Here is a 27,774-nt window from a genome sequence, read left to right on the forward strand (position 1 = left end):
GTGTTCAGGCGGTCGCTCTGGGAGGCACAGGAGACCTTCCCCCGGGAATGCTCACGCACCGGGCCTGCCACTCTGGTCTCCCCATCGCCCGCGAGGCGACGGCCACGTGAGAGCGAGTGCTCTCGTATTTGCCACAAACACCGCGCTCCTCCTGGGTTTTCCCCAGACGGCTCGCAACATGACGACAGACCCCCTTTATAAGATGCCACACGTCAGATTAACCACGTGCGGGCACACGAATCATAATTGCCACGCAGGTGCAGCTCGCAGAAGATTTACAGAAACACCAAGGCAGAAAATCCCATTCCTGCATCGCCAGCACAGACACTAAAATCCTGAGCCAATGGCTGCATGGAAGGGCGGGGGGGGTGCAAGAAGAGTGAGACTGTTGTCAGGTTCGCCACGATGTGACTGGTGCAGTCCTTCGTACGACTGACAGCTTCAATAACCTGCGCAGGCCACACCTGCAATTTTTAAAGCGGCGGCAACCCGCCAACCCCCCCCCCCTCCCACCGCCGACCGTGTGTTTAGTGGCAAGGTTCAAACCGCAAACGGAAATCTTCTAGAAACCATGGCAACCCTGTGGCCTGAACCCAGCAATGGGCAGCCCCAACGGCGGGCCGCCCCAACGGCGGCAAAGTCTACTTGAATTAAGCAGCGGCAAGCGCGGTGAAGCAGCGCAGGAAAATCCCTCCCCCCACCAACCCTTCCGAGTGGGGAATGCCGGGCAGACAACTGGGACGATGCCGTGAAAACCCGTGGAGGCTCTTGTGCACCCCCCTCTCGATCTTAACCCAAACTGCTGGGAAAAATGCTACTTTCTGCCTTTTCGAATTGGTTAGGGGTGCTAATGTCGGGGATAGGATTACGGGTTAAGAGTTGGAAAAAGGTTAGGAATAAAGAAAGGGCCAGGGTTAGGGTTGGGATTACAGATAAGAGTTAGGATTAACGGTAGGGTTGGGTTTAAGAGGATAAAGTTAGGAATAGGGGTTAAGTAAGCTTAACATTCGGGACAGGGGTTCGAATTGGGGTTAGGGACAGTTTGGGGTAGGGGTGTGGCTGGATTAAGATTTGGTTATGACCACCGCTTGGATGCAGCAATACTTTTGAGAGCAGGAGTGTTGTGCACATCAGGGCCCGCTTTCCACCCGGCGTCCCCCGACCCAGATGACCCCCCTCCAACAATCATTGCGGTTCGAGCGAGGTGGGTAGGGGCAGCAGGGAAGTGTGGGTGGTGGGGTAAAGCGTGGGGGGGGGGGTTGTATCTCGAGGTTACCTGTTTAGAAGCAGGGTTCTGATTGGATAGGCTGAGGGGGGCGAGCGATTGACCAGGAGGAGCAGGGGGGGTGGCCTGGGGTAGTTTGATACCGGGGGAAGGCAGGAACGGGGAGGCGGGGCAATCGTCACAAAATGCCCCGTCCGGATTGGTTAGAGACAGGCTCAGCTGAAGGGAGGGTGGAGAGGGAGGTAGCAGGCAGGGTGGGGGGTGGCAGCGTGATGGCAGGGTGGGAGCAACGTGAGCAAATCGGCCACGGCGGACAGGGAAACATCGCAGGAGCCAGGCGCCCAGGTAGGGCAGGAGGGGGTAAAATAAGAAATGAACCAGCAAAACCATTCGGCAGAAAGTGGAATGGCCAAAAATGTTCAATATAAAGACAGCCAGAGTTAAGGTCAGATGCATCAATTATAATGGGGTGATAATTGGGAAGGTCACAAAAGGGAGGAGAGAAATTAGGACAGGGTTAGAGCATTCTGAAACATCAAGCATACGGACTCAAAGCACAAAAATGCAGCCTATAAACAACAGCAACACTTAATAGAAAAACTGGCCGCAAACAGTGGCGAGCATTCACCTCTCCCGTCTCGGCACACTCTGCCCGACTGGAGCCAGGCGCGTGAGGGCGCTCCCCCCGTCCGCTCGGAATACAAACCTTGTCAAAGAAGGAAGAACGGTGGTCGAAGGAAGACTCTTTGTGCACGTTGGGGCGGGGCGGGAAGCCCTTGCCGATGACCCCGTTGAACTCGGGTCGGTGCTTGTCAAGGTCGCCCTTGCGATCCAAGAGGGCGCCTGGGACACAAGACACGCGTTCGCTCATCCTCCGCGACAAGAGACTTTGGGCAAAGAGGGGGGGGGGGGACCTTGCTGGTGGCTCAAGGCGAACTAGAGCACTCGGCGCCGACCGAGAGCGCCGTCGCGCGAGTGCGTGAGAGCATGAACTCTCATTGGGGAGGGGAGGTGAAGGGGGGAAACCACTCAATTAAAATGTCATATGATGCTAAACCCAATAGCATCCGACAACAGTGATCTGTTACATTCAGTATTTCCAACCTGGGCTACACAAACGCACTGTATGCTTTCCATTGCATGTATGTGTATGCAAGGTGTGATTGTGCATGAAGTGTGCGCAGAGGTGTACTGTGTATGCACGCAAAGTGTTATTTTTTAACACAATTATGGTGCACATGCCCAAAGGGCCAAAACGTGAAATGGCCAGCAAAAAATAACACCTTCAAATTTGTAAAAGATAACACTTTTTTTTAAATTGAGTATTGCAACGTGTTTGCATGCATTATATCCGTATGAAAATAATGTATTTCCATGCAGGTATGTGAATGCAGTGGGTATGCATCGTGGCCAGAGAAAATGTTGTGGGTACATGCACGCAGGGTGTTGCATGCAGTGTGTATGCATTTAGAGTGTTGTGTGTGCAAGTATATGAAAATAGTGGGTGTGTGCATGCATTGCGCAAGTTCATGTTGTGTATATATACACATAACATGAGCATGCAGTACGAATGCACGCACACAGTGTGTGGGTGCATTATGTATTCACATAGCGTGTTTACCTAGTTGGTACATATGCACGTACTGTGTACACATGCAGTGGACGCGCGAGGTGTACGCAAACACGTAGAATACAAGGATACACACCGCACGTCTGCACATGCGTGTGCCGTGTACAGGTGCGTGACGCCATACAGTATGGGCGCGTGCAGTGCGCGCGCATACGAATGCAGGCCTGGTGCCAGGGGGGAGCATGGTGAATGGGATGTCTTACTCATTGCCTTGTCCACATTCATGCCGTTTCCACGCAGAGCCTCCTCCGCGGGTTCTCGCTGCAAGGGAGACGAAACAAAAGCCTCAGCGACTCCCGAGAATCAACAGCCCGTGCCCGATTCACTCTGACGTGCCGCGTGTGCCTGCCCGTGTAAGCGCCTGCGTGTGGACAATGCGTAAATTACTCGTTGATTTGGTACCAACGTCTGGTTGACGAGTTTTCAGAAATAATTAGCAATTTCATTACGCACAACAAATGCCTTTGCGTGCATTAGCTACGCAGTGCAGGGGTTCTGTTACAACAATTTTTTTTTACTTGCATTACTGTAAATAATGTGGTTATTACTAAATTAACTTGTTTGTAAATAAATGAAATCGTGGCTTGTGCAAATTTTGGGGTATAAAATTTAAAGGATTCTTTTGATGGATGGGCTGATATTTAAAGGCCAGTTTCAAGCAATATTGATCCGTGTATTGTTTTTATTATTTCACATGTTATAAAGCTGTGTGTGAAATGACTACACCCAGTGCCAATGCACAGATGTTACAACTCCTTTAAAACAGCGGAGTCCCTTGCTCTGAGACATGTAGACAATTCTATTCATTAGTGTGTGGCCTCATGAGGAAGGAAAACGGAGAACCCGGAGAAAACATTTGTCACGGTCATGCAACGTAGGTCGTATGAAGGACACTGCTATGTGTCCGGCCTCTGTAGAAAACGGCAGAGAAATCCAGGAACACGTTTCAAACAATGCTGCAAAACCCCTCCGAGTCACGTGGGCGGGGAATACGGGAGTCGTCCCATCAATTCGAGCGACTCCCCCCGATGGAGCAGCAATAAAGCGCACACAGCAAAAAAGCCAAAAAAAATAAGAAACGTCCTTACCGGGAAGCCAATGTCAGTAAGCTGCTTAATGAGTCTGTTCACCCAGACTTCCTCTTGCCGTGTGGAGTTCTTAATGGGTCCCTGCAAGGAGACACGGAGTCAACAACCGTGGCGTTCCAGAAACGAGAGCCGGGTCGTCGAATGACCCTCCCCCACCCAGCCCGGCCCATCGTCACGTGGGCCCCGAGAGCAGCAGGGGCCACAGCCGTCGTCATCAGCACAGCCCTGGCTCCGAGGCAGCGGCGTTGTGCAAACACTCAGTATGCGCGCTGCTGTCGAGCATTGCATGCACAGCTAATTTGTCAACCAATTCTCGCTGTATGGGTCGTGGGGTTATTTGACCACACATAACCTCAGAAGGAATGTAACGAGAGAGCTATGGAGATTTCCATTCACATTATGGGCATCAAGTCATATGCAAGAATATTTTTTTTTGGAGATTCCAATGCATTTATGGAATCTGTGCAGTCATCGTGGATAACACATGCAATGATGGCAAGCAGGGCAAAACAAAATCAAGATTCTAAAATCAAATCATGACAATTCATCGAATCGTTACATTTCCTTCCTAACGGCAATGGGGTCTACCGAAAAGGATACCAAGAGAAGGCATTTTTAGGAGAGGATGCCTGGAGCCATGATAATGTGACGCGAGGATGACTGTGATCAGCATGTCACAGCCAAGCACGACACGCTCACCTTGGGGCCAAGCCTCTTGCCGCCAGGGCCCCCCCAGTTGTTCGAGCCAGGGCCATATGAGGGCCCATCCTGGGGGGGTCCTCCCCCTCCGTGCCACATGCCAATCTCATTGCCATCCTCCTCCTCCCAACTCGAGTGGCGGCTGCCTGGCGCATCTGGGTCTTCCCGGCTCCCGCCCCAGCCGCCTGCAAAACGGACAGAACAGACGGCAGAGCGCGTGAGATAACACGCGACGCCGCGAAACGAGCACCGACGCGCAGACAAGACGGGACTTGCGTGCGCACAGTGCACACCCACGCACGTGCGCGCACATCAGAAGGAACCACAGGAATGTTCGCAAGTGAAACTGTGGCCCACCCTCGCTGCAGGTGCCACCCCCACTGTCGCCCCACCTGGTTTGCTGGGTCCGCCCCAGCTAGAGTCGGGGTTGGCCCAGCCACCGCCGCCTGGGCCCCCACCTCCCACGCCACCCCCTCCTCGTCCACCTTCGCCCCCATTGCCGCCCTCGCGCGGACGTCCCCAGGCCGAGGTGCCGTTGTCTACGGGCGATGTGGGGTCACCCCACGAGCCCGAGTCCGTCTTGGAGTCACCCCATCCTGGTGATATGGAGGCCACGGGTCAGAGTTCACCAGGGGGATGGCACTGACGGAGCCCGCCGGCCATGGCACATGCACTGATGCCGTCCGGCATCACAAATGAGCTTCACTTTTAAAATATGAATGTCCTTTGACTACTCAGGCAAGTCTCGCCAAGCCTGAAGACTTTTTCAAATGGGTCCTGTTGGGATTTTTTTACCGTTTCTATAATTATGAACGTTTGGTGCGAGTGAAAATAACTACTCAATCAACGGGGGCCACGTTAAAAGCTCCAGTACAGACAGATGCAATCCACTATTGTACAGCAACCACCTGGCCAACTTATGGCCTCAAATCAAACCAATGTCTGACATTCACGTACTAACCAGGCTCATCCAAGTTTAGTTGATTTGGTCGCAAGCCAATATGTACCTTTAAAAAGTATTAATCATGAGTGCATTCCCTGTGGAGTGGCCGCACAAACCCCATCACGTACCGCTGGGGGCGCTGGGGGACTTTCTCTCCTTGCCCAGGTCAGGTGGGGGGCCGCCGCCCCCTCCACCACCACCGCCGCCACCCCCTCCACCACCACCGCCGCCACCGCCCCCTCCAGCCGCCATGTTCTCCTTCTCCCACATGTTGACACCACGGTAGTTGTAGGCGGTGGGGTCGCCCCACGCGGCCGTGCCGTCGTCCACCTCATTCTTGCGTCGCAGTGAAGGGGGTGACGGCTCCTCCCAGCCACTGGACTCAGCCTCGGCTTCCCGAGCCACTGCCGGGATCGGGCCTCCGATCCAGCCGGAGCCAGCGTTGGTTTTCCCTCCACCACTACCGCCACCGCCGCCACCGCCACCACCACCACCGCTGTTGCCGCCGCCACCGCCGCCGAGAGGACCGCCCCCTGGCCCAATGGGCCCTCCCGGGATACCACCTGGCCCTGCCGGGCCTGGACCCATGGCACCAGGGCCACCCCAAGAGCCAGGGCCGCCTAAGTCGGAGGATTCGGCCCACATCGGCAGGTTTGGCTTGGGGGGACCTTCCCAACTCTGCAAGCATACAACGACAACAGAGATTATTACACTGTCCACCGCTGGTGGGGGAGGAGACAACTACTGTTTGACAACTAGAAATCAAAGCTACGTATTTTGTTTTTGGGAATTCCAACACGTATCCCATGATTTTGGCAGAACTAATACAGAACTGTAACCGACACAAATTATCGATCTATAACTTAATAAATGCTTTCATTAACTTAAATACATTATTGCACAAGAAATAGGATAAGAAAATAATTCGGTAAAGATTTATCGTGGAAATAAAATCACACTGGCTGGGGTTACTCATGTCTGTGTTCTGGAAATGAAATAGGAACCCAAAACAGACTGCTAACAACCACATTATGTCACGATTCCAGTGGCGAGGGACCCAAAACTACAACCAGAACAATAACAGCTACAGAAGTGACATTGTGATATCAGTGCAGCGATGACAGCGATGGAAAAAGCCGGATGGAACATGGCACCTGTGGTCCTCGAGAGCCGTGCTTGGGCTCCCCACTCCAGTTGTGAGGCCCGGCCTTGGCTCCGTTCCAGTTTCTCTCAGGGCCGCCCCCCTCCCACGGTTGAGGGGGCATGCTCTTCGATGGCTCCGCGCCCCCCCACTGGCTCATGCCAGGCTGCGCCTGCTGCTCCCATCCACCACCTGAGCCTCCCCAGCCTCCCCCCCTGTCTGTGCCGCCACCAGGACCTTGTTTGGGGCCATCTCCTCCGCCCCAGCCACCCTGCTGCGGCCTGCGTGGGGGCCCATCTCCCCAGCTGCCAGGGCCCTCATCGTAGCCACCGCTGCGGTTCCGGTGGGAAGGGAGTTCAGAGAATCAACAACCAGACTAGCGAAGGCCAGAAAAGGACACTTTAAAAATAAATGCGCACAAATATTCACTCAACAAATAACTAATTGAAAATGCATTTAAAAGAACAATGTCACCACTCTCGGGACCATGATCCCTTATAACCGAACCCCCTATCGATCACCGTGGTTGCGCCGCGCGCACACAAGGCCCAGCTGTGGGCACGACGCACCTGTTGTCCCAGCCTTTGCTCGCTCCCCAACCAGGGCCCGAGTGCTGGGGGTGATGATGGCCTCCTCGACTGCCTCCTCCTTCACCACCACCACCACCTCCGCCACCACCTCCGCCGCCGCCGCCGCCACCACCACCACCACCACCACCGCCGCCGCCCCAGCCAGGTCCAGGGGCGGTGCCACCAACGCCACCAGCTCGCTCTACGCAGCCGTCTGAGGGCTTGGCATGAGCCTTCTCGCGTTCAAACTTCTCCACATCCCACTGGGTGTTCTGCTTGATGGGTGTTTGGCCCCAGCCAGCGTTGGACAGGACGCGGGGGTCTACGTCCTTAGGGATGGGCAGGGTCTCGGGCCGTTCCGGCTCTGGGCCGATCGACGTGTCGTACTTCCCGCGGCGGCCGCGCCGTGCCGGAGCACCGCCGCTCCCCCTCTCGCTACCGCTACCTCTGTCCCCTCCCCGGCCGCCACCACCGCCGCCACTGCCACCACGGCCCCCGCTGCTGTCAGAGCTGCCCTCGCTGCCTGTGTGGGCTCCGTTCCCACCGGGTTTCCCACCCCCCCATGAGTTCCCACATTCGCTGCCAGGGCCCGAGCCAGATGTTCCTCCTCCTGCACCACCTCCACCGCCACCTCCAGGACCACCAGCACCTCCACCGCTGCCACCACCCCACATCGCACCGCTGCCACCGCCGCCACCGGAACCAAACTTTCCGCCGCCCCCGTTATTGCCTCCTCCGTTGCCTCCGCCATTGTTGCTGCCAACATTGCTGTTGCTGGAATGTTGTTGGCTAGAAGAGTCTCCGCTCCGCCACTCCCCCACAGCGCTGCCACCGCCGCCGCCGCCACCGCTGTTTGCACCGCCACCGCCCCACATTTCAATTGGTCCGCTGAAACCAGAACTCGGCTGATTGGCTCTGCCCCAGCCTCCACCATCTCCCCAGGAGTCTCCGCCCGAGGATTTATTTTTGTCCGAAATGTCTTTTCCGGCGTCCGAGGAAGGTCTCCCGTTGGCTTCGATGGCCTGCGAATTGGGAACAGAGCCCCAACCAGAGCCTCCATCACCGCTGGCAGCTCCGTCCCGGTCGTCCTGGGTTGGCGGCAAACTTGGCCCCCAACCGCCGCCCGTGCTCGGCGCGTCACTCGATCCGCCGGCGTTTCTGGTGCCGGCATCGCGCCCGGCGCTGTTGCTTGGTCCGTGATTGTCGGGGGCAATGGCTCCACCCCGGGGCGGCCCGTCGGATGGGCCGGTGGGATCGCGGCCTCGTCCCCCGCTCCCCCAACCGCTGACGGCGCCGCGCCCCGTGCCGCCGTGGCCCCCATTTCCGTTCCCGGCGGAGGAAGTGTGCATCTGGGCGGCACCAGCCGCAGGTGCGCTCAAGCCCGACCCCTCGCCGCCCCCCACTGAAGGCCACGCTGCCGAATTGGCGCTCGGAGAGGGAGTGCCGCCCCCTCCGTTACCCCATGACCTACTCCCCCCGTCGTGTTTCCCGTCGACCCTAGCCCCAAAGTCCCAGTTTCCAGGAGCACCGTTGCCACTGGTACCGTGATTATTATTACTGTTAGTCTTAGTTCCACCACTGTTGCCGTTCGAGGTATTGTATTGGTTCAAGCTTGCTCCTTCATTGCGATTAGCTGACGACGCCATGCTGGTGCTCTCTGTGCCACGGCTAGCATCAGTCGCGCATTCCGGTGAGGTCGTGGTCGTTACTGCTGCTGAGGCTGCCTCAGAGTCCTTAGAGAAGGGGGCCGCCCAGCCGAGCCGGCTCTGAGTCACAGCGACGCGCGCGCAGGACGGGCCGTTCTGAGATGAGCGGTCCCAGCGCAGACTCTCATACTGGGCCGCCAGACTGCTGGAGCTTAGGTCTGGCAAGGGTAGGAAACACAGAGGTGGAAACACAGGTGGAAATACGTTACCTCGGCAGCACAGAGGTTACCAACATCACGCAAAAACTTTCAAGAGTGGGTTGTAAGGAAGCTCGTGGTTTAAAGAACGGAATAAATATAAAGTGGTTTATTAAGCAATACTTTCGAGAGTCTGTTAGATGTCACAATGCCATTTATAAAACACAAACATAGGCTAAACAATATTTCCATAAGTCACATGTACATTGAGAAAAATGTTTAAAGGCATTCCCAAAGGGCAAACACACATTTTTTTTTATTCTGTCATTTTAATTAATTCTGAAAGGAAAAATACATGTAACATAAATTTGGAGCGGGGTTACATGTTACGAGAAGATAAAATGTGTTGCGTTCAACATTCAAAAGACAAACCATATACAAATCAGGATGAAACGGCTAAAATGAAGTACACCAGTCCACAACAAACACAATAACACGTTAGAAAAAGCATTCATCAACTCGTACTCCAGGAGAACACGGCTGTACTTTAAGAGCCAGCTGGATGAAGGGTAAATTATGGAGTGGCACTACCATGGTCAGCGTTAGGTCAACGACGATCGCCGTGGGGTAGACATGAGCACATGAGCGCGCAGACGGCTGGGTCAGAGGTCGACCAATAATTGTACTGGACAGCACCGATACAGCAGTGTACAAAGATGGTCCAGGCTACACTGAGCAAGCATCTCTCTTGCATAGACTGCACTCATCCAAGGCTAGAAATTATCTTTAGCAGACAGGACAACGTGCATCGATTCGAGGCGTAAGCTTTGGCAGTGCAAATGCAATGTCAACTTCCCCAATCGGTTTGGACTTAGTGAACCGTATTCCGTCAATTGTCCGAGAAAAACGATTGCAATCCAAACTTCAGCAGAAGCCGTCTCTTCTTCGACAACGGAGAGACGCGGACGTTAAAGGTGGAGCTCTGCAGCAGCCTGCCAAGTGTTTACAAGCGGCGCCGCTCGCGATATGCAGTGCAGCCTGGACCTGCGCCATGTGCACCGCTCAGTGGATGCCACTGGCGCTGCAGCTCCATGTTCCATCCTTCCCCCTAGAAAAGCTGGTGCCCCGCGATGGCGCGCGACCGCAAAATGACCAACAGGTCAGGGCTAGCGAAGGAAGGCGACCGCGGCGCCAACAGGGATGACATTAAAACAGGGTTTTTACGCGGACGGAACCCTCGAGCTGGCACGGGCCGACGAAAACGAGCGCATACGTACAGCCACGCAGCAGCACTGGAGGCCCGGGACGACATGCTGCTGTATCTGGGCACTGAGGTCGAAAGGAAAAAAACTTTCGGGGTCGCGTACGAATAAAATAAGAAACAATTGCATTCGACGGGTTCCCAAGCAGAAAGAAAGGAAACGCGACAGCGCCAACCGACTTATTTACTCGAGTTTAAAACAGTTCTCTGCACGCGCCGTGGCTGCATTCACTGCCTGTTCAACATGGCGGCCGTGTGCTTGTGATTTGGGTGCGCAATGGCTGGCTCTCACTGGCGCCCGCCCGCCCGCTCTCTCTCTCCCCCCCACCCCTCGCTCACTCGCGCACTCTCCTTCCCAACCCGCCATCCCCACCTCCCCCCCCTCACTCCCCCTGATCTCTCTCCCTCTTTGCCTTGCGCGCTCTGCGCTGCACGCATCAGACTGCCAGCCTCGGGGAGGGTTCCGTGTAGCTGTGGGCAGTGCGGGGAGGGAGTAGGGGTGGGTGGGTAGGCTGTTGAGGAGGGTGGAGTACCAGCTATAGCATACGCCGTCGCATGAAAGCCCTCAATTTATTTGCCGTTCTAAAAACCCTCCCAGAGCAAGGCCACTTGCGCCATTGCCACGACTGATCTATAGTTAGATAAAGCAGCTGGGCCCTGCGATATGATATGCCAAAATGTTGCCTTGGTTTGCCTGCGAGTGGCGTCGCGTGCAAAATAAAGCAACGCCTCACGATCGGGGACAAACGCAGCATTTGCAGGTATTGTTTTTCTCTCGCATTCACATCCTCTGTCCATTGCCCTTGTCCCCCCCCCGCACCCCCCCAGGATTTCCATTTCCTACGTCCCAGCACCCCCAGCCCCATCACCTCCCCGTGTCTCCATCTCTAATGCTATTAAGCAACCGTAATTCACTTTTTGAAAGTCAGCCAAGAAAATTCTGTTGGTTGCTTTCATGCTGCAGGGAAAGTCAATAGACTTCATTTGGATTCTCCCTCCGTACACACTACCTTCCTCTCCTACCATTTTTTTTAAAGGAACACAGTATTAGTGGCATTGCTCGTGGCTCAAGGGCTGCTGGAATAATCGATTGAACATGTAAATATTTTGCAGGTTGCACATGACTTCCCGACATTCGTTAAACCGTTGTAGTGTTGAGCTTGATGGGCGAGCAAAGTGGTAAGGTTTGAATCCTTTTCACCTCATTAATGTTCATACTCTGCTCTGCTCATGATTCCACAAAGCAGGGTGGTGGCTACAGGAAACGGGATTGGAGGCAAAAAATCAATAGCTGTTCAACAGCATGCCTGGTAATGTGCATGACTCTTATTAGTAGAGCTCTCTCCCATGGCCATTGTATTTGAAATCCGAGACACAAATCGTAAACGACACAGACCTCTGTTTGTACTGAATTTGTGATGTCTGGTAAAACCATTTTGATTTTCCACAATCCATCGACAGCCATACACACATGCATGCGCGCGAAAATGATTTAGCATTGTCCTTTTAATATTATGTGTAATTGTATTTATTTAAATATTCCTTAAATGCTAATGCATTGGAGCACCTTAGAAATGCAGAAAAAAAATTAAGGACAGAGCATAACAGAGGAACAGAAGACACGGTACCATTATAACAGTAATAGATTCTCAAAAAGCCGGTGATCATGATCGAAAGTAGATTTAAAAGGTATTTTTTCTGCAGGACAATGCTTTGCTACGTGCACCACCGACGGTTTTATTTTTACGGCACCAAAGCAAGTGTGGTCCAGAGCGCTTGGGGAAACTAGCCATGGTCTTAGCCAAGACATGGACTTGAGTAAAATAGTGGGGACATGCAAAAACATGCACTGGACTTATACAGGACAGGGATATGGCTAAAGGAGCAATGTGGCAGGGCCACTTCTGATAATTCGGCATTTGCATTGGTAGCCACATGTCAGTGTTTTTTCGCATGCCTTCCTCGACCTCCACGCTCCAGAAACACCTGGGTTTACTCTACTCGCAAGCACTCCTCCAATTGTAGGGTCAGCATGACTACACCGTATCATGTCCGATGACGTAAATGTTTGAATTCAACGGTGGCTGACAATTTTCTGCACAAAGGCGGGGGGAAAAGAGTGAGGAGTGTAGGATCACTCCCGGGATTGTGCGCACACACACACAGGCTCGCTGAAAAACACTGTACACCGCCTGGATAATTGGCCTCTTTTGAGCAGTGAGGAGAGAGCCTGACTCATTCTTCAGAAATGTGGAATGCGCCATTTTCAAGCGGAGGGGGGAGCGAGGCAGGCTAGTGCAAGGTTGTGAGCTGTTCAATAAGCTCTGGAATTGGTTTCAGGCAAAAGCATCTAAAACGTGGAGGCAAATCATTACAAATGCCCGTTGTCAATGCAAATTAATGACGATGTGAAAGTGTGCTTGAAAGCATCAGGTTTAGCAACGACGGAAGTTAATGGAGAGTGGTAGTAATCATGTATTTGTTTACCCAAGTGTATAGGCATTTTTTCAAATGCCATGTGTGCATGACGTAATGGTTTGGGACAAGATAGTAAGAGATCCACGTTCGCATGTCGCTGCTATCTTGAATTAACCGCTTTCACGTGGAGGGTAGGTATTTTTAACTGCAACAATCGTTGTGTAAACGAGCCATTTCCTTGGTGACTGGAAACAAGAGCGGCAGTTTACATTGGCGGATGCTCAGGAAATTGGTATCAATTTCTGCAAAGGTTGTAATAAACTTAAAATTAAAATTCCACGTGAAAAGAAATAAATTCAAAACAGCTTTTTAAAAGGTCCCACATTATTGGAATGTTGGCCCCACCCAGACGCCTGGGTCAGCGCGGGCCACGAGCCAATGGCTGTGCTTTTTTTCCAAGCGCAGGCAACAAGCTAAATAAATAAGTGGGCAGTGTTTGTGCCTGCGTGTACACGGCCAGTGCGCTGGACTCAAGGTGATGCCAAGGTCACTCGTGAAAAAAACCTCTCCGGAGCAGCGCGAGAATGCGCGCTTCACACAGACAAGGGCGGCTCGGGCCTGCACGTCGACTGCTGGGAAGCTTTTTGGAAAAATGCGCAGACACAACCCCGCCGCCGTTCTGGAGCATGACAGCTCAGAGCGATGTCGTCTCCCCCCCTTGGGCTGCCCCGCCCACCCACCCCGTGTCCATGTAGTGTGCTGCAGCGCCGTCGCGGTAAATAAACATTCGTACGAACACAATTCCCCAGCCGGCTCTTGAAGGCAACACCCGATCGCCTAATCCGCTGTGTATCTAGTGGACACGTATTTGGTATTTTTAAAACTTGCCAATTTTGTGAAATTAAAGCTCAACGTCACAAACCCGCGCGTCAGCAAGAGGGGCAAGCTTAAAATAAGTTGCCACTGCCGACCTTCCCAGTGGTAAACAAGGCTATTTTTGCTTTCCTTTTAGTCCTCTTAGTAACTCTGCTGGTAAAAAATAAACAAACCTACCTTGATATCAAAACAAGTCCATGCAGTGTTCACAGATAACATAAATGCCATTACAGTATTAGTGAGGCAATCTGCTAGATAATTTTAATGTTGAGTCGCCTAATTTTTCCATTATTTCCACCGGCAGCATTTGTAAATCTTGGCACATCCAGCTTTAAACAAACGAAATCCACAATAACCATAACCCCACCCCCCCCACTATCACCACAACTTCAACACAGACATGACAGCAGAGGTCGGCAACATGCGGTTCCGGAGCTGCACGTAGTTCAACGTTATTTCCCAAGGACCACAGTCACGTATTCACATGCATTGGGGAAAAAAATGGCTCTTGTTATAATGGATGCTGACCCCTGACCTAGTGTGTGCACAAGCGAGCGGTGGGAAGCACGACATCTCAAAGGCCAGACAGGAGGCAGAATGGACACATCAGCGCTGCATGGTAGATTTATACAGGCAGCCTCCAGCCTCAACACGCACGTTTAACAGTAAGCCAAGGCGACTGCAATGGCACCGAAACACTGTTCGCTCGTTAGCAGATGCCTCAGTGAAGCAGTGCAAAGGCCCACGGGCTGACACTTCCTGCTGTTATAGCAGCGACCTGTCCCATATCCACACCTTTAAATCAAGCGGGAGAGACCCAACACTGGACAGACAAACCGACACATGTTTGGGCAAGTGTACATAGAAAATCGGTGGGAGCAAATGAGCAACAGTAAAAAGAAATACGTAGAAGCAAATATTTTAAATACCTGAGTTACCACAAATATTCACAGATTAGTCTGCAATTTCCGGCAAAGCAGTTCATTACGGCGAAACTTCCAAATGCAGGCCAGCATGACTTGCATTTTTGTTACCAGATCGCCACGTTAACTCGCATGCACCGTGTCCAGCCGGAAACACCGCTATGGACAGCAGCATAGGAGCTGCACTCTGTAGCCAGACAACTCCGATAATATAATTAATTCTCAGCATGAAATGGGGAGACATTACAGCTGCGCTTAGAAGCAATGTATACACCAGACTCCAAAAGTGACCAAATGCTGAAAAGGCCACCTTTACATTGCGATGGGGACAGAGGATACAAGCCAAGCCAATTATAACCCTAACCAACCAGCCGCTGGTACAGCATTCTTACAGACCATAACTTTAACCAACTAGCCACTAATGACAGCCGTTTCACAATACATAACCAACTAGTCACGAGAACAAGCCCTTTCACAAACACGAACAAATTAGCTGCGAGTATTAGCCATCTTGTGAACCATAACTTGCACCAAATAGTCGCTTGTATTTTCCATTTCACAAACTGAAACCAACCAGCCACTACACCTCTCACTGACCAAACCCTATTCATAACCCCAGCTCTGGCACTTCACCAGTACGCCTTTCCATTCTTTGTGGACATTTAAGTTTGGTGGTCACAGCGCCCAACTCAGCAGGTCAGCACGAGCGAGGTCGGTTGCGTGACAAGTCAGTTACATCGTCCCAACGCTTATACTCTCCACGTGGTTGAGATGACCGAGGCGAGCGTTGACACAGCAGGACACAGACACGACACAACACCGCGAACGAAGACACAGAGACACGAGGGCGAGGTTTGTGCTGCGGCTCGCACTGCTCACCCGCACTCGTGTCTCCGAGCCGTGAACCTCCGTTGCACTTTGCTGGCGGCGGCTGTCCCTCGAAAAGCCCGTCTTTTGCGCGTCTCACGCTCGGTCTCGGCTCCAGCTGCCGGAAGCGAGGGGGAAGGTCGCGGGATGGAAAGCGGCCGGTGGAAGGTGGCTGCTGCGGTTGTTGCTGCTGCTGCTGTGGATTCTGCTGCCCGGCCCAAGTGTCGCTGTGGCCGGGGGATTGCTTGGCATTGCCGGGCCAGGCGAGCGCAGGAGTGCTGTTTTCCTCTGATGCAATACTGCTCCCGCTACTGCTGCTGCTCAGGTCGCAGGGTCGAGTTGCGTTTGGTTTGGTCTTTGTCGGCTCTGGCACTGGGAAATTTAACAAAATAAGAGAACACATTGCAAGCGTGAGGTCGGGTCCAAACCGAAGCACGCCGGATTTCAAATATAGCTCATGCTCATCTCAACCCCACAACCGCCAGCGACTCTGTTCCTCCCCACCAGCTGCACACACGATAATTCACGATGGCCAAACCGGGATGCAGCACAGCACAAATAATATTTCCTGTGGCCAATAATTTAGCAGACGCAGCGTCAGCTCTGCTAACAGACACTTTTGCTGCGTCGCGCTGGACCACTTTGCTGTCATGCGCACAGAGGCATCGGGGACAGAGGCAGTACCAACCCGGCAGCGTCTTGCCGGCCCCCGCCAACTGACAGGGGCAGCCGCTGTGGGGCAGGGTCGGCACACTTCACGGTGAAGTGCCGTCAACCCGCGCCTCCCGGTTGCGCCGCGACGGCGTTTCACTTACGGGCGCCGGCGGCGCCGGGCCAACGTAACCACGCCGTATTGCGGTGGCGACTCCCACAAGAGACGCGGTTATAATGCACAAAAGATTACGAGAGCACACATTTTCTGCCTCTCGTGGGGCAGGGGCAGACTCTGCGCTATCTGCTGTCTGAGTTGTGCTAAATGTCATTAGAGCAAGGTGTGCAACAGACCGACAGGGCATGGGCACCCGTCCAACAGTTATGGTCATAAGGACACAGCTAAAAATAAGTAGGCCAAATGGCATCATAACAAAGCGACTACAGCGCGCACATAATACATATGCAACGGCGTGTCAATTCATAAACGAAAATCAGAATCGATTGAACTTGTGTCATGGGATTACGAAAATCCTGCTGCCACTAGAGGCCACTATGGTTTGCCACAAAAAATGTCTACAAAATATTCTTGAACCAAAGCACGACCATAGATTAAGTCATTTAATTTGCAATGAGAACAAACTTTTAAGAGCTAGATGATGACTTCCCATGCCATTTCACCCATCGGAGTTTGTTTGAGCATTCTTCACCACCTGGTGATGAGTACCATGTGGTGGAGCTGGGGGCACGCTTCGTTTATGGTTCAAAAATCAATTACAAACGATGTTAGCCCTGGCCGGGAATTGAACTCCAGATGCTGGGTTCACAGCAAAACACATGAACCAATACATCACCACTCTTCACCTCCATAGACTAAATATATTTGGCTTTCAAAGAATGTAATGAAGATACCGAATGTGGCATTGCCTTATTATATGAACCAAGCACAACAGCTTCCTGCTCAGTGGGCTTGTGTGCACAATGGTGGTGTAAATAAAAGGCGGAGGCATAGAAGGCTCAACCCAATAGAAATTAGCACCCCTCTCGTTAGGAACGCCGTCGGGCAGCGTTCATAAGAGCAGCAACCAGATGCAAGGAGCAATATTAAGGGGATTGATGCAGTAGGAAGCTATCAGCAGTGGGGGGAGGGGGACTGGAAGGGCATTCTAATGTGCGCGATTTCAAGTTGAACAGTTGACAAAAGTAAACCTCAAACCTGAACATTCCGTGTGGATACCAGAATAATCTGAGAGTCACCGAGAGAATGACCCCTTGTCCTCTGGTGCCATGGGCAAAGTTCACTCAGTGATGACCCCACAAATGAGCGAATTCACCTCGCTGAGAAAAAAAGACCTTCATGCAGTGCAATGGCGCCGCATTGCCTAAAGCCGGTAAAATTAAATTAGGTGCCGTTGGAGAACGGGCTGGGCGGTCAGTCGTGAATATGCGCTACTTTTATTATCCATGTAAAAATCCCATTGGACGCAAAATAGACTTCCTCATGCTTACTCTGCAAGACTGGTTGCCTTTGTTTTCATCCTGCATTTTTTTTGGTAGCCAAAGCAAAAACACTGACCACGACTTTGGTTTGGCACTCGGCCGCAACGATGCCTTGATCCGAAAATCTGCCAGCGACCACTCTGAAATCCGCAGCTCGCGAGGAAACGGCGCCTGTGTGCAGCCAATGGGCCCCCCCCTTCCCTGACTTGCCTCCCCCACTGCCAACTCTGGGCTGAAGGGATCGTGCGGCTGCTTCCAGAAAAGGGATTATTCAGATAGAGATCACGCTCTCAATAACTGGTGCCACGGTAAAGGGAAGACATCAAACAGCAGACATACAATTCACCCCCCCCCTACCACCCGCAATTTACGAGGCGCGGTCACGATTCGACTCGATAATTAATTCCTTTTTGGTCGCACTCGGAATTATTTGGTTTGCACCGTCTTTCTCATACGGTGCCATGTTCACTTTGTCTTGTCTGTTCTGTTGAGAACAAAAGGAACGTATGTGCGCAATTTGCAAAAGTCGCAAGTTATCGCTTCCTGCACAACACAATTCGAAAAAAGTATCTCGAGTTTAACCATCGCCTTGTATCAACGCATCGTAACACGTCCATGAAAACAAAGGCAAAGTGAAAGGGTCGATGTAGAGGAGGACGACGAGGATGATGAGTGTAGGACTGAGAGGAGGGCGGTGGGGCGGGCGGGGGGAGAGCGATGGTTGCCGCCTGCGCATGGCAGAGTGCCAGACGCAGCGTTTACAAGCCTGGGGCGAAAAGCCAGGCCGCGTCCTCAGCTGCAGCCGCCACCCATGAAAAAAAACTATGCAAAAGCAGCGACAGAAACATGGGCCAAACCCTGCGCATGCAACGTCTCCTTCCGAGAAAGGTGTCGGACTGATTTTAGTGAAGGACTACAATAAATTCGACCTGTTCAGCAAGGACAATTTCCATACATTTTTGTTGTGTTGCATTAACTAAAGTGGACAATGTAAGAGCATAACACAATTAGTTATAAACAAAACTTCCATTGCGGCTATAGGGTTTTCAAATGTGCGATATAACACAAGTACGTATGTAACCTTTCGTTAAATTATGACGCCGAGGAATAAGATGCTAAATTGTAAACCGCCGCTTTGGTCTTGAATAATTATACTGTTTTGCTTTGTCCCAAATAACATAGCAATGAGTGGAAACCAATTGAAAACAAGCACAAATCTGACGGAGTTTTGATCACTTGTGACACGCAAGCCTCCAAAAGGCTTTAATCGGCCGTAAAGAGAATAAGCATGCTAAAATGCCACAACTAAACAGATACACCTGCATATTCCATAGGTATTGTAAACATTCTAGTCAAAGTGATTTTCTTGTTCAAATGAACACTGCAGCAGTGCTTATCTCCTGTGTACAGCCCTGAGCCACTGGTGGGAAATGCCACATTTCCATGGTGGAAGCCATGCATACATTGGAAGTCCATTGTATCTGCTGCAAAAATACCAGCAAGGCTGCACTTTAGTCGTGGGCACAGTGGCACCATTGGAGAGGGCGGAGGGAAAGCAGACAAGCCGCTTACAACAGTGCCAACAGTTGCCCTGCCTTTTTCAGTTTAATCTCCACGCACAGCTTAATTTTTCACTTTGTTAGTTTTCCTTGGCACGTGGAGGCAGACCAGGGGCAAAACTCGCTCAAGGACCTGGCAAAGGGATGGACGGCTGCTGTCAAGCAGGGGGGGGCCGGTGGGTGGGTGAAAGTCATCGCAGATCTGGTAAGAAGGGCAGTAAAGGCAGAGGGATGTTCATAGAGCAGAGCAAATGCCTCACTGCTCTCATTCACGTGCGGAGAGAAAGCCCCCCCCCCCCCCCCTTGTTTGACCAAAAGCAGAGAACCTGCAAAGCTGCAGCGCCCACAGCTGCCCGATTTAGAGCCTAAAAGAATGCAGCGAGGACCAAACACCTTGGCCGCAAACCACAACCATTTATGGAAACAGAGTCAAGGGGGTAGCCCCACAATGAACCCATTCAGACCAACACCAGCAGCACCAACTCCCGGCCCCACGTCGCTCTCGCTTGCACATTCATACCCCCATCTGGCAGTGGGGAAACACTTAATTTTTGCTAAATACTGAAAGACTAAGTTAATATGCAACTTACAAAACACTATTTGGTTGGCAGGACAAGCAAATGGATTCTTGATTTTAAATCTGTGCGTGGGTTTTCAAATTATTCCAGTTTCCTCCCAAATAAAGCCAAATTCTTGTAAGTGCCCTTTGCCAAATATCCTCACGCAATATCTCCACGCGAAAAAAAAGTCTTTAAATTAAATATTTCTTGCAAAAAAAGTTGTGAAGGACAATTTATTTTGAAGTGTAAAAACAAAGGAGGGCATCGATAAGCCACATAACTTAGTTAACACTCACAAACCTCTCAATTCAGTTTAATTTAGGCAATGGTTTCCAGCCAATACCTCCTCTGTAACAACAAAACAGCAACAACCTTTCAAAAGCGAACAGACGCGGATGCCTCTGGTTTCAATGTTAAGCTGCCCCCTTCGTAACCCCCCCAAGCCTCACCCCCCCCTTTCAAACTGGATAATCTAAAGCACAGGACCACCAGCTCCGGGCAGTTTCTGCGATTGAAAATTCCCTTCCTTCCTTTGCACAGCTCCAGAATTACAAAAAAACACACAACATTGAGAGCATGTGTATGTTTACAGGAGCGCCTTAATACAAACAAAACCCACACACCACACTCACAACCTCCACAAAGTCTATATTTATAAATCGGTTGAATGTGTAGGGCGCAGTGGTTAGCGCACCGCGCTAGGGAGCTCACTTCCCGAGTTTGATTCCCCGGCATTCAGTGGCGAGTGACATCTGAACCAGACCTGGCCACACAATTGACCAGCCAGCACTGATCAGCGTGGTGAAGTATCCACACATCTCGTAGGTAAAACATTTAAATAAATTAAATCGACACACACTTAAGCGGTGTGCTTTCGCTAAGTTGTCCCCACCTGAGAAAGGATGCTTGTGTTGGGTCCGAAACGTCGTGATTTAATTTATTTGAATTTTTTACCGACGCGACTTTACCGAAAAAAACAAAGAGTACGATTCCTTGCAGTCACGAAAACTTCAGATCTAGAATTATCCACACATCACCACTACATGTAAATATGCCACATCACACCACACCGACACTGACATATCCTCAGACCCTCACAGATCACTTGCACATTAACAATCCAAGCTATTCTGCTTCACTTCACAACATCAAAACTCCGCATCCACTATAAATCCTTCCTACTCTACATTAACAGCCCGCACTCATTCAGCAACATCACTCCAACATCAGTTTACATCACCACTGTATAAACACTCCACCAACTGCTCCAACTCCACTCGCACATCAACGTAAACGCTCCAAAATCAAAGCTCCACATCACCCACACGTCAACATCAACTCCAACATCACTGAACAGAAATGCTTTTGACTTGCCTAAAGCAGTGCACAGTAAAAAAAAACACCACTCCGTGAAGCAATGTAAATCTTTTTACGAGGATGACTTTGCATTGCGCAGGCAGCAGCAGCAGCGAGGTAATGTGCAGGCCTCAGGCTTCAGAATTATTTCATTATTTACTACTTTTATTATTATTTTTCTCTCCTCAGCCAGAGCATTTTGCTTGGCAGAAAATGGTGGAAATGTCTGCTTACGCCTGCGAGCGCCGCCCCGCCGAGATGTCGTTCTCGTCTTACCGAGAGAGAGAATCCTGAAATCGTGCCAACTCTCACCCCCTCCCTCCATCACCCCTCCCTCCACCACTACCTCACTCACCCCTCCTCCCCTTCCAACATCCACTCACCCCTCACACGTCTTCACAATCACCCTTCCTTCGTCCTCCAATACTCCCTCACCTTTCTTCCACTCCTCCTCCCCCCTCACCCTCCTCCTACGTTGCTCCCTCACGCACTCCTCTGCCTCGTCCATCACTTCCATACACCTCCCCCATCACTCACTACTCATCCACACTCCTCTCCCTCGTCCCACAATGCTCCTGCATCCCTCACATCTCACCGTTACGCTCACACTTCCACTCGCTCTTTACTCCCTGCTCAATCACGCCGGTCAGGGCGTTGTTTTAAATGTACGAGTATCGCACAACAATGGATTTATGTCCCACGACCAACCCATGGTGCATAGTGATCACCCAATCCAAGAACTTTTCCAGGCTAAAGCCTGCTTAGCTTAAGATCGGACAAAGTAATAGTATTACTGTTACATGAAATTAAATGGTTAGGGGCTGAGCTGTAAATTCAAGGCACATAACTTCCTAAACTAACATGGCCTCCCATTTGTGAAGGATTACAACTTAAAAACATATCAGAGACGTTATGAATTAGTACTATAAAGGTGTTAGGGTGTTTATTATTAGGCACTTAAGTACAGTATTTGCAGGATTCCCCCGCTTCCCCCATCACCAATCACCAAAAATATACTCCCCACAATTATTCCGGCTTCAAAGGGATGTTACTGTGTTGATGTGGGGGACGTATATCGTGGATTCTATCATCCGTAGGGTTATCCAAAAACTCAATCCATATAAATGTAAGGAAAATGTGGATAATTGGAGAAAAGAGGAAGAATTTGAGCTACGGGATAATACGGGAGGAGTGTTTTGCAGATCCAACCACTCCCACAGAGCTGCAGGTAATCGAATCACAGATAACAGTAATTTTGCTCTAATTCTTTGGCACAAAATAACGAACTCTGATGTAATTTGCATTCCAGTGTTACACAAGATAAAATTTTAAAAATGGCTGCCGTGCCACACTGTACATCCAAGGCATGCCGCTTGTAAGATGACACTGCGCCTGGATTATGATGGATTACGAATGTTCGGTGACGTGAGCAGAGGTGGAGTCCCTGCCTCCATTTCCAGCGCAGCTGCCTTGCTTCTCCATTCCTACTCCCTTTTCCGGACCCTCACCCCCCCCCCCTGGGGAAAAAAAAAATCACTGCGGGAGAGAGTTAAGGAACATAACCCTCATCTTAAGTTTCATTTTTTTAAAGTTTCAGCTATGCAAGGGATGCTGCCCTGGTGTAATGGATAGCACAGTGAAATCCAGAGGTCCTAGGTTCGAATCAATCTTCTGCCGCGGCAGTTGAAAACAGCTTCTTACAATTCCTTTAGTCTTTGTCCACCCAGCAGTATTTGTCCACCACAGTTTGTTGGCCGGCAGATCGCATGAGGTGCAGGTACACAAAGTACTCGCACCGCCTCTAAGAGACACGAAAAAAATTAACCCGTAAAAACAAAGTTTTTCACTATAAATCCTTTATATGCGTGGCGGCTAGAGTCCTCTCGTCCTCTGGCTTGAGATGGCTGCCACCTATGGGTCAGATGATTGTCTGCCACCATTAAGCAATTGGTAATTAAATATTAAAAAATTTTCCCTAAACAGTGTAAAATTTTGGAAAAAAATTTTCACGAAAATTATTTGTCACGCACAACGAGTCTGTGTGCAAAATGTCAGCTCGATTGGATCACGGGAAGTGGGTTAAAAAACGACCGAAAGATTTGCACGGTCGTAAGCGCGCAAGCAAGCACGCAAGCAAGCGAACTTAATATAAAGGATTTAAAAAAGGTTGAAAAGCGTCCCCCCCTCTCTCTGGAGGCCCTACAAACACTGGAGCGCCCCCCCCACCCCAACAGGTGTTGGTGGTGGAGGTGGTGCACGTCAATGTGGTGCACGCCCATAAACAAAGGGACTAGCCGTGAGCAAGCCAGGTGCGCCGCAATTAGCGTTGCCCGGCGGAGCCGAGCGATGTTTAACAAGGCACGCGTAAAGTTACGTCGGGTAGCATTACGCGTTGAGACAACGAAAAACATGAAAACGCACAAAACGGGATATGTTATGAGTTTTGTGTTTTCATTAGGAAGGTTAATAAATAGCCCGTTATGAAACAGTAATTTGTGCTAAATACGGTTTCAATGTTTTGCACACAATAAAAGTAGGAGCTTATGAGTTTTTTTTTTGTATTAAAACCTCCGGGCATGTTCATCGATCGTGGCTATCAACAATGTATGCAAACACATGGTATGCACTTTCACATGGGCGTGCACGACTTAAACAATTTTGGAAATGTGCCAATTGTAAAAGGTTGTTTTTGTTGTTGTTGTCGTTCATCTTTACAACGCTTAACAAAGGTGATATAATAATACGCTTAGAAGTGGGCATATTTTTTTGGACAGTGAAACAAGACAATAAAGGACAGAGGATAAAACAAAGATCTTGAGCCTGGATTTGAATTGGGGCAGGGAGTGAGTTAACGTCCGAAACCAAAGGTAACAAACATTGTCATTATTTCCGGATCAAACTGCATTTGTGGCAACCCACGGAGACTATCTAGAGGACCGTCGCGATCCGAGGACCACACCGAGAACCACTGCTCTGGAGGGCATTTAACCTACTCTTGCACACTGGCCAGACCGTCTTGCAAGAGATTGGAGTATGTGCGCACGTGATCTGCCAACCCAAGCAAAATATAAAGCAACAGCTGTACACAGACCACTCGGAGATAATTACCGAGAGGGTGGGCGGGACTTAACCTCTCCCCAACAACCACGATGACGACAATGACAACAAAAACAACAGTAAAACTATACAACTACCTGCAGTTTGCTCAGTGGTGACGCTCATCGGAATACAGCCGGCAAGCGGCTCGGATGAACTGCCGCTTACACAAACAATGGAAGATGAAAATGCAGTACTAATGGTGAACAACAGATGTGCAGCATATATGTGCTCTAGCCAATAACATCTGGTAACCTAGCAATTTTTTTACCAAGCGTGACTGATGGTGATGATATCAAGGTCAAAATTCAAGACGGTTCAGATTTTGGTCACAGATTTTGCCCGAAAGCAGGAATCGAATGCTGGCCGCCGGGTTCGTGGCTCATTGGGCAAACCACTACACTTCCACTCCCCATCACATAGCCACCTCACACCGCAGCACGGTATCCTCCGAGTGGAATGCGGCGAAAGCCATTCCCAGCACCGGGCTCCCAGCCAAAAAGCTGGCAGCGGGCAACAAAAGCACAGCCACAGCACCGTGCCACAAAGCAGCAGGTAATGTCGTGATCGCCACACGCGCCACATCTGCATAACAAATTGCACCAATTGCACACTTTGTGTGCAGGAGCTGCTGCCGGTGTGCAATCCAAATGCCTAGAGCCAACGTCCCATGGCGAACAAGGGAGCGAACGAAACAAGGAGTTCATTTAAATCATGGTACTGTGTATTGGAGCGGTCGTCGGCGGTTCCTGCACCGGGCTACAAACCCAAACTCCCGAGTTCGATTCCCCACAACGATAAACATCGGGTGATATCTGAACTGGTCCTGGGGCCCGACCATTTCACCAACCCACACCGAGAAGCATGAAGGACGGACAAACAATACCCGGGATAAGCATGAAATTGGGAAGCTTTCATCCATCAGTGGATTGGCAAAGGCCTTTAAAATGAATGCTGATTGGTAAAAGAAAACCCTGCAGCCACTAGAGGTGCTATCCCCAACACGATGTAAACACAATTACTTTGATCTAATTGCAACAGACAAATCACAAAACCAAAGCTAAATATATTCATACATGCCCACATCTGAATGCTGTATTTATTCCCATAAAAGCAGGCGTTGAACTCAGAGATACCAGGCAGGGCTACGTGCGAGCGGGCACCATCATTTTTCACAAGAGACACCCAATGACATCAGTGCACATGACGTCACGGCATCTAAAATAAGCCACACTGCTCCACTCACTCCCCAAGCCAGCTTAACGCAGCCTCCCCCCTCGAACCAGCACCAAAGCTCAAACCAACATCATTACAAATCTCCAGTGGAACGTCACATATCCGCCTTGAAACGAATAACCGCTCACACCCAGTGCAATATTTATCCATGGTGTAACTGTAATTATCTACAGATCTTCACAAATCAGAATGCATTGATACTGGAGGAATCTGATGAGCAATGAAGCTCTTTTTCACAGATTTACAGTAGGGGTGGGCAAGAACGTTACAACAGTACAAAAACATAACGAGTGCAAAGTACAAGAAAGGTAAACAAATCACTCAAACACATACAAATAAAACTAAACCATCCCTATCCTATCAGGCCAAGCCCACAGAAGTATTAACTCATTTTTCAGAAGAGACCTGGCCACCAATGATATCACAAAAAAGCAGCTTATCATTTGGACATTTATACAGTAATAAAGTACATCAAATCATTTTCCCATGTTTTAAACAGTGTGCATTTTAATGTGTCCAGTAACCTATTTGTGCATGGTATTATCACTCGCTATGCATGTATAATATATCTGACCTTTCCACATATACACCAATACTCAGTCTCCAGCAAGTGTGATACACGATGTTGGACTGTAACACAATAAGAATTACATTTACCTTTAAAAGCAAAGTCTCAACGAGTCTCAAGGTCGTTTTTCAGGAGGGTAATGCTACATTGTGATGTTAGCCAAAACCATTGAAGAGTGTTCAGCTTAGTGCGAGACATACCAGAAAACCCAGAGAAAACGTGTAAGGCATACAAAGTGTTCTGCAGACACAATTGGGAATATATTGGTGGACCACCACCACACAACAGCAGCAGTCCAAGCCGACCACACCTGGTGTTTCCTCCCAGGCAGTCTCATCTAAGTACAATTAACCACTCCACTCTGCTTAGCTTTTAAGTACTGGCAAGATTTGGCACATTCAACAATACATTGAGTGGGCACTTCCCCGTTGGTTTTTGTGTTATGCACATCAGCATGTTCTGAAGAACTGCATTGCGCTTCTCGTGCCTATGGTCACCATAAAAATAGATTTGCGCAAATTTGATGATTGACAAGCAGCAGTGATACACAACTGGAGACCATTTTTTTCTCATTGGGACACATCAGCGCAGTATTCATCAACGATCACTGCTGCAAGACAAGATGACCACAATGCAATTCCTCAGGAAACGGTGGATGTGTTTGCATACTGCAGGCCAAATACTTCATATACATTGTTTCGTTTGAAACTTTGTCCCGAAATATTTTTGTTACGATTTGATTGCGAAACGTTGCACACAAACGCAGTCTGATTTCTACAGCCACATGCCGAGTCGGTAAACCGTCAAGTTTTCATTATTTATGACATGCAAGGTTATTCTGCATGGCCAGTGAACACGTGCATGTGTTTGTGAACTTTAGAATGTAAAATGCATATGCATGTATAACTTGTTTCGCACCGTACGTATTACGACTTGACATCTCGCGCTAAACATGTAAGCGTTGCTGATCGTCATTAATCATAACCACATGACAGTATTCACATGGTGTGGGGAGGCCTTCAACGAGCAGTGTACCGACAAAAGATTGTAAATTATTATTAGTATTATTGCGACTGCATTATACTCATAACCGAGATGCTGTAGATACACATCCCACCCCACCTTTCATCCCAAAAACAAAAGATAAAATCCTACCTTTGGATTTTTGTTCGGAGATCTGCAAGAGACAGAGTAAAATTGCAGTGATTAAAAGTTCAGCAAAAGGAAACCAAGTGTGGGTCAAACAGGGACAGAAAAACACAGGCAGGCAGTGGGGGTGGGTGGGGGTGAGTCAACTGGGTGGTAAGAGGCGGATGGCTGGGGATGAAGGGCTGTACCTACGCTCGCCACAGGAACGTCCCCTCTTGCTCCAGTTACAGCCCAAAGTGCATACCAGTTTGTGAACCTGGGTTAGACTAAGGCTCCCCCCCTCCAACTTAACAGTGGTGGGCGCAAACACCCCGGCACACAATCACCACTGCGCCCCACGACTGCCACACACCACCGCCACTTGAACGTGCAATGAAGACAGACGAGCATGCGAGACAGTGCGAGACGAGGCACATGAGCTGGCACACAGGCTGGCAGGCGGGCACAGCGATCAGACGGGCCACAGCCTTGTGCAAGCTCACCTTTTTAGATGCGGATTCCTTCTTTTTCTTCTCTTCTTGCTTTCTCTTTTTCTTTTCTTCCATCAACTCCCCCTCCGCGATTTTTTTCCACTGTTCCTCCCTCTCTCTGGCAAGACACATACGGGGTTTGTTGT

General features: G+C 50.2%; 1 protein-coding gene across 1 annotated transcript in view; it reads right to left on the reverse strand.

Moving 5' to 3' along the window:
* TNRC6C (trinucleotide repeat containing adaptor 6C) overlaps positions 1 to 27,774 on the reverse strand; it is a 99,019-nt gene that overhangs the window by 13,408 nt on the left and 57,837 nt on the right. The window contains exons 6-17 of the mRNA XM_078881268.1: positions 27,641 to 27,746; positions 27,165 to 27,186; positions 15,496 to 15,855; positions 7,248 to 9,159; positions 6,740 to 7,058; positions 5,714 to 6,263; positions 5,035 to 5,238; positions 4,643 to 4,827; positions 3,944 to 4,024; positions 3,059 to 3,116; positions 1,932 to 2,068; positions 1,277 to 1,351 (exon numbers count right to left, since the gene is read on the reverse strand). Of these exons, the coding sequence (XP_078737394.1) occupies positions 1,277 to 1,351; positions 1,932 to 2,068; positions 3,059 to 3,116; positions 3,944 to 4,024; positions 4,643 to 4,827; positions 5,035 to 5,238; positions 5,714 to 6,263; positions 6,740 to 7,058; positions 7,248 to 9,159; positions 15,496 to 15,855; positions 27,165 to 27,186; positions 27,641 to 27,746 (4,009 nt within the window). The remainder of the gene's footprint in view (positions 1 to 1,276; positions 1,352 to 1,931; positions 2,069 to 3,058; positions 3,117 to 3,943; positions 4,025 to 4,642; positions 4,828 to 5,034; positions 5,239 to 5,713; positions 6,264 to 6,739; positions 7,059 to 7,247; positions 9,160 to 15,495; positions 15,856 to 27,164; positions 27,187 to 27,640; positions 27,747 to 27,774) is intronic.

This window comes from Lampetra fluviatilis, chromosome 1 (genome assembly GCF_964198595.1).
Source record: "Lampetra fluviatilis chromosome 1, kcLamFluv1.1, whole genome shotgun sequence".
NCBI classification, from domain to species: domain Eukaryota; kingdom Metazoa; phylum Chordata; class Hyperoartia; order Petromyzontiformes; family Petromyzontidae; genus Lampetra; species Lampetra fluviatilis.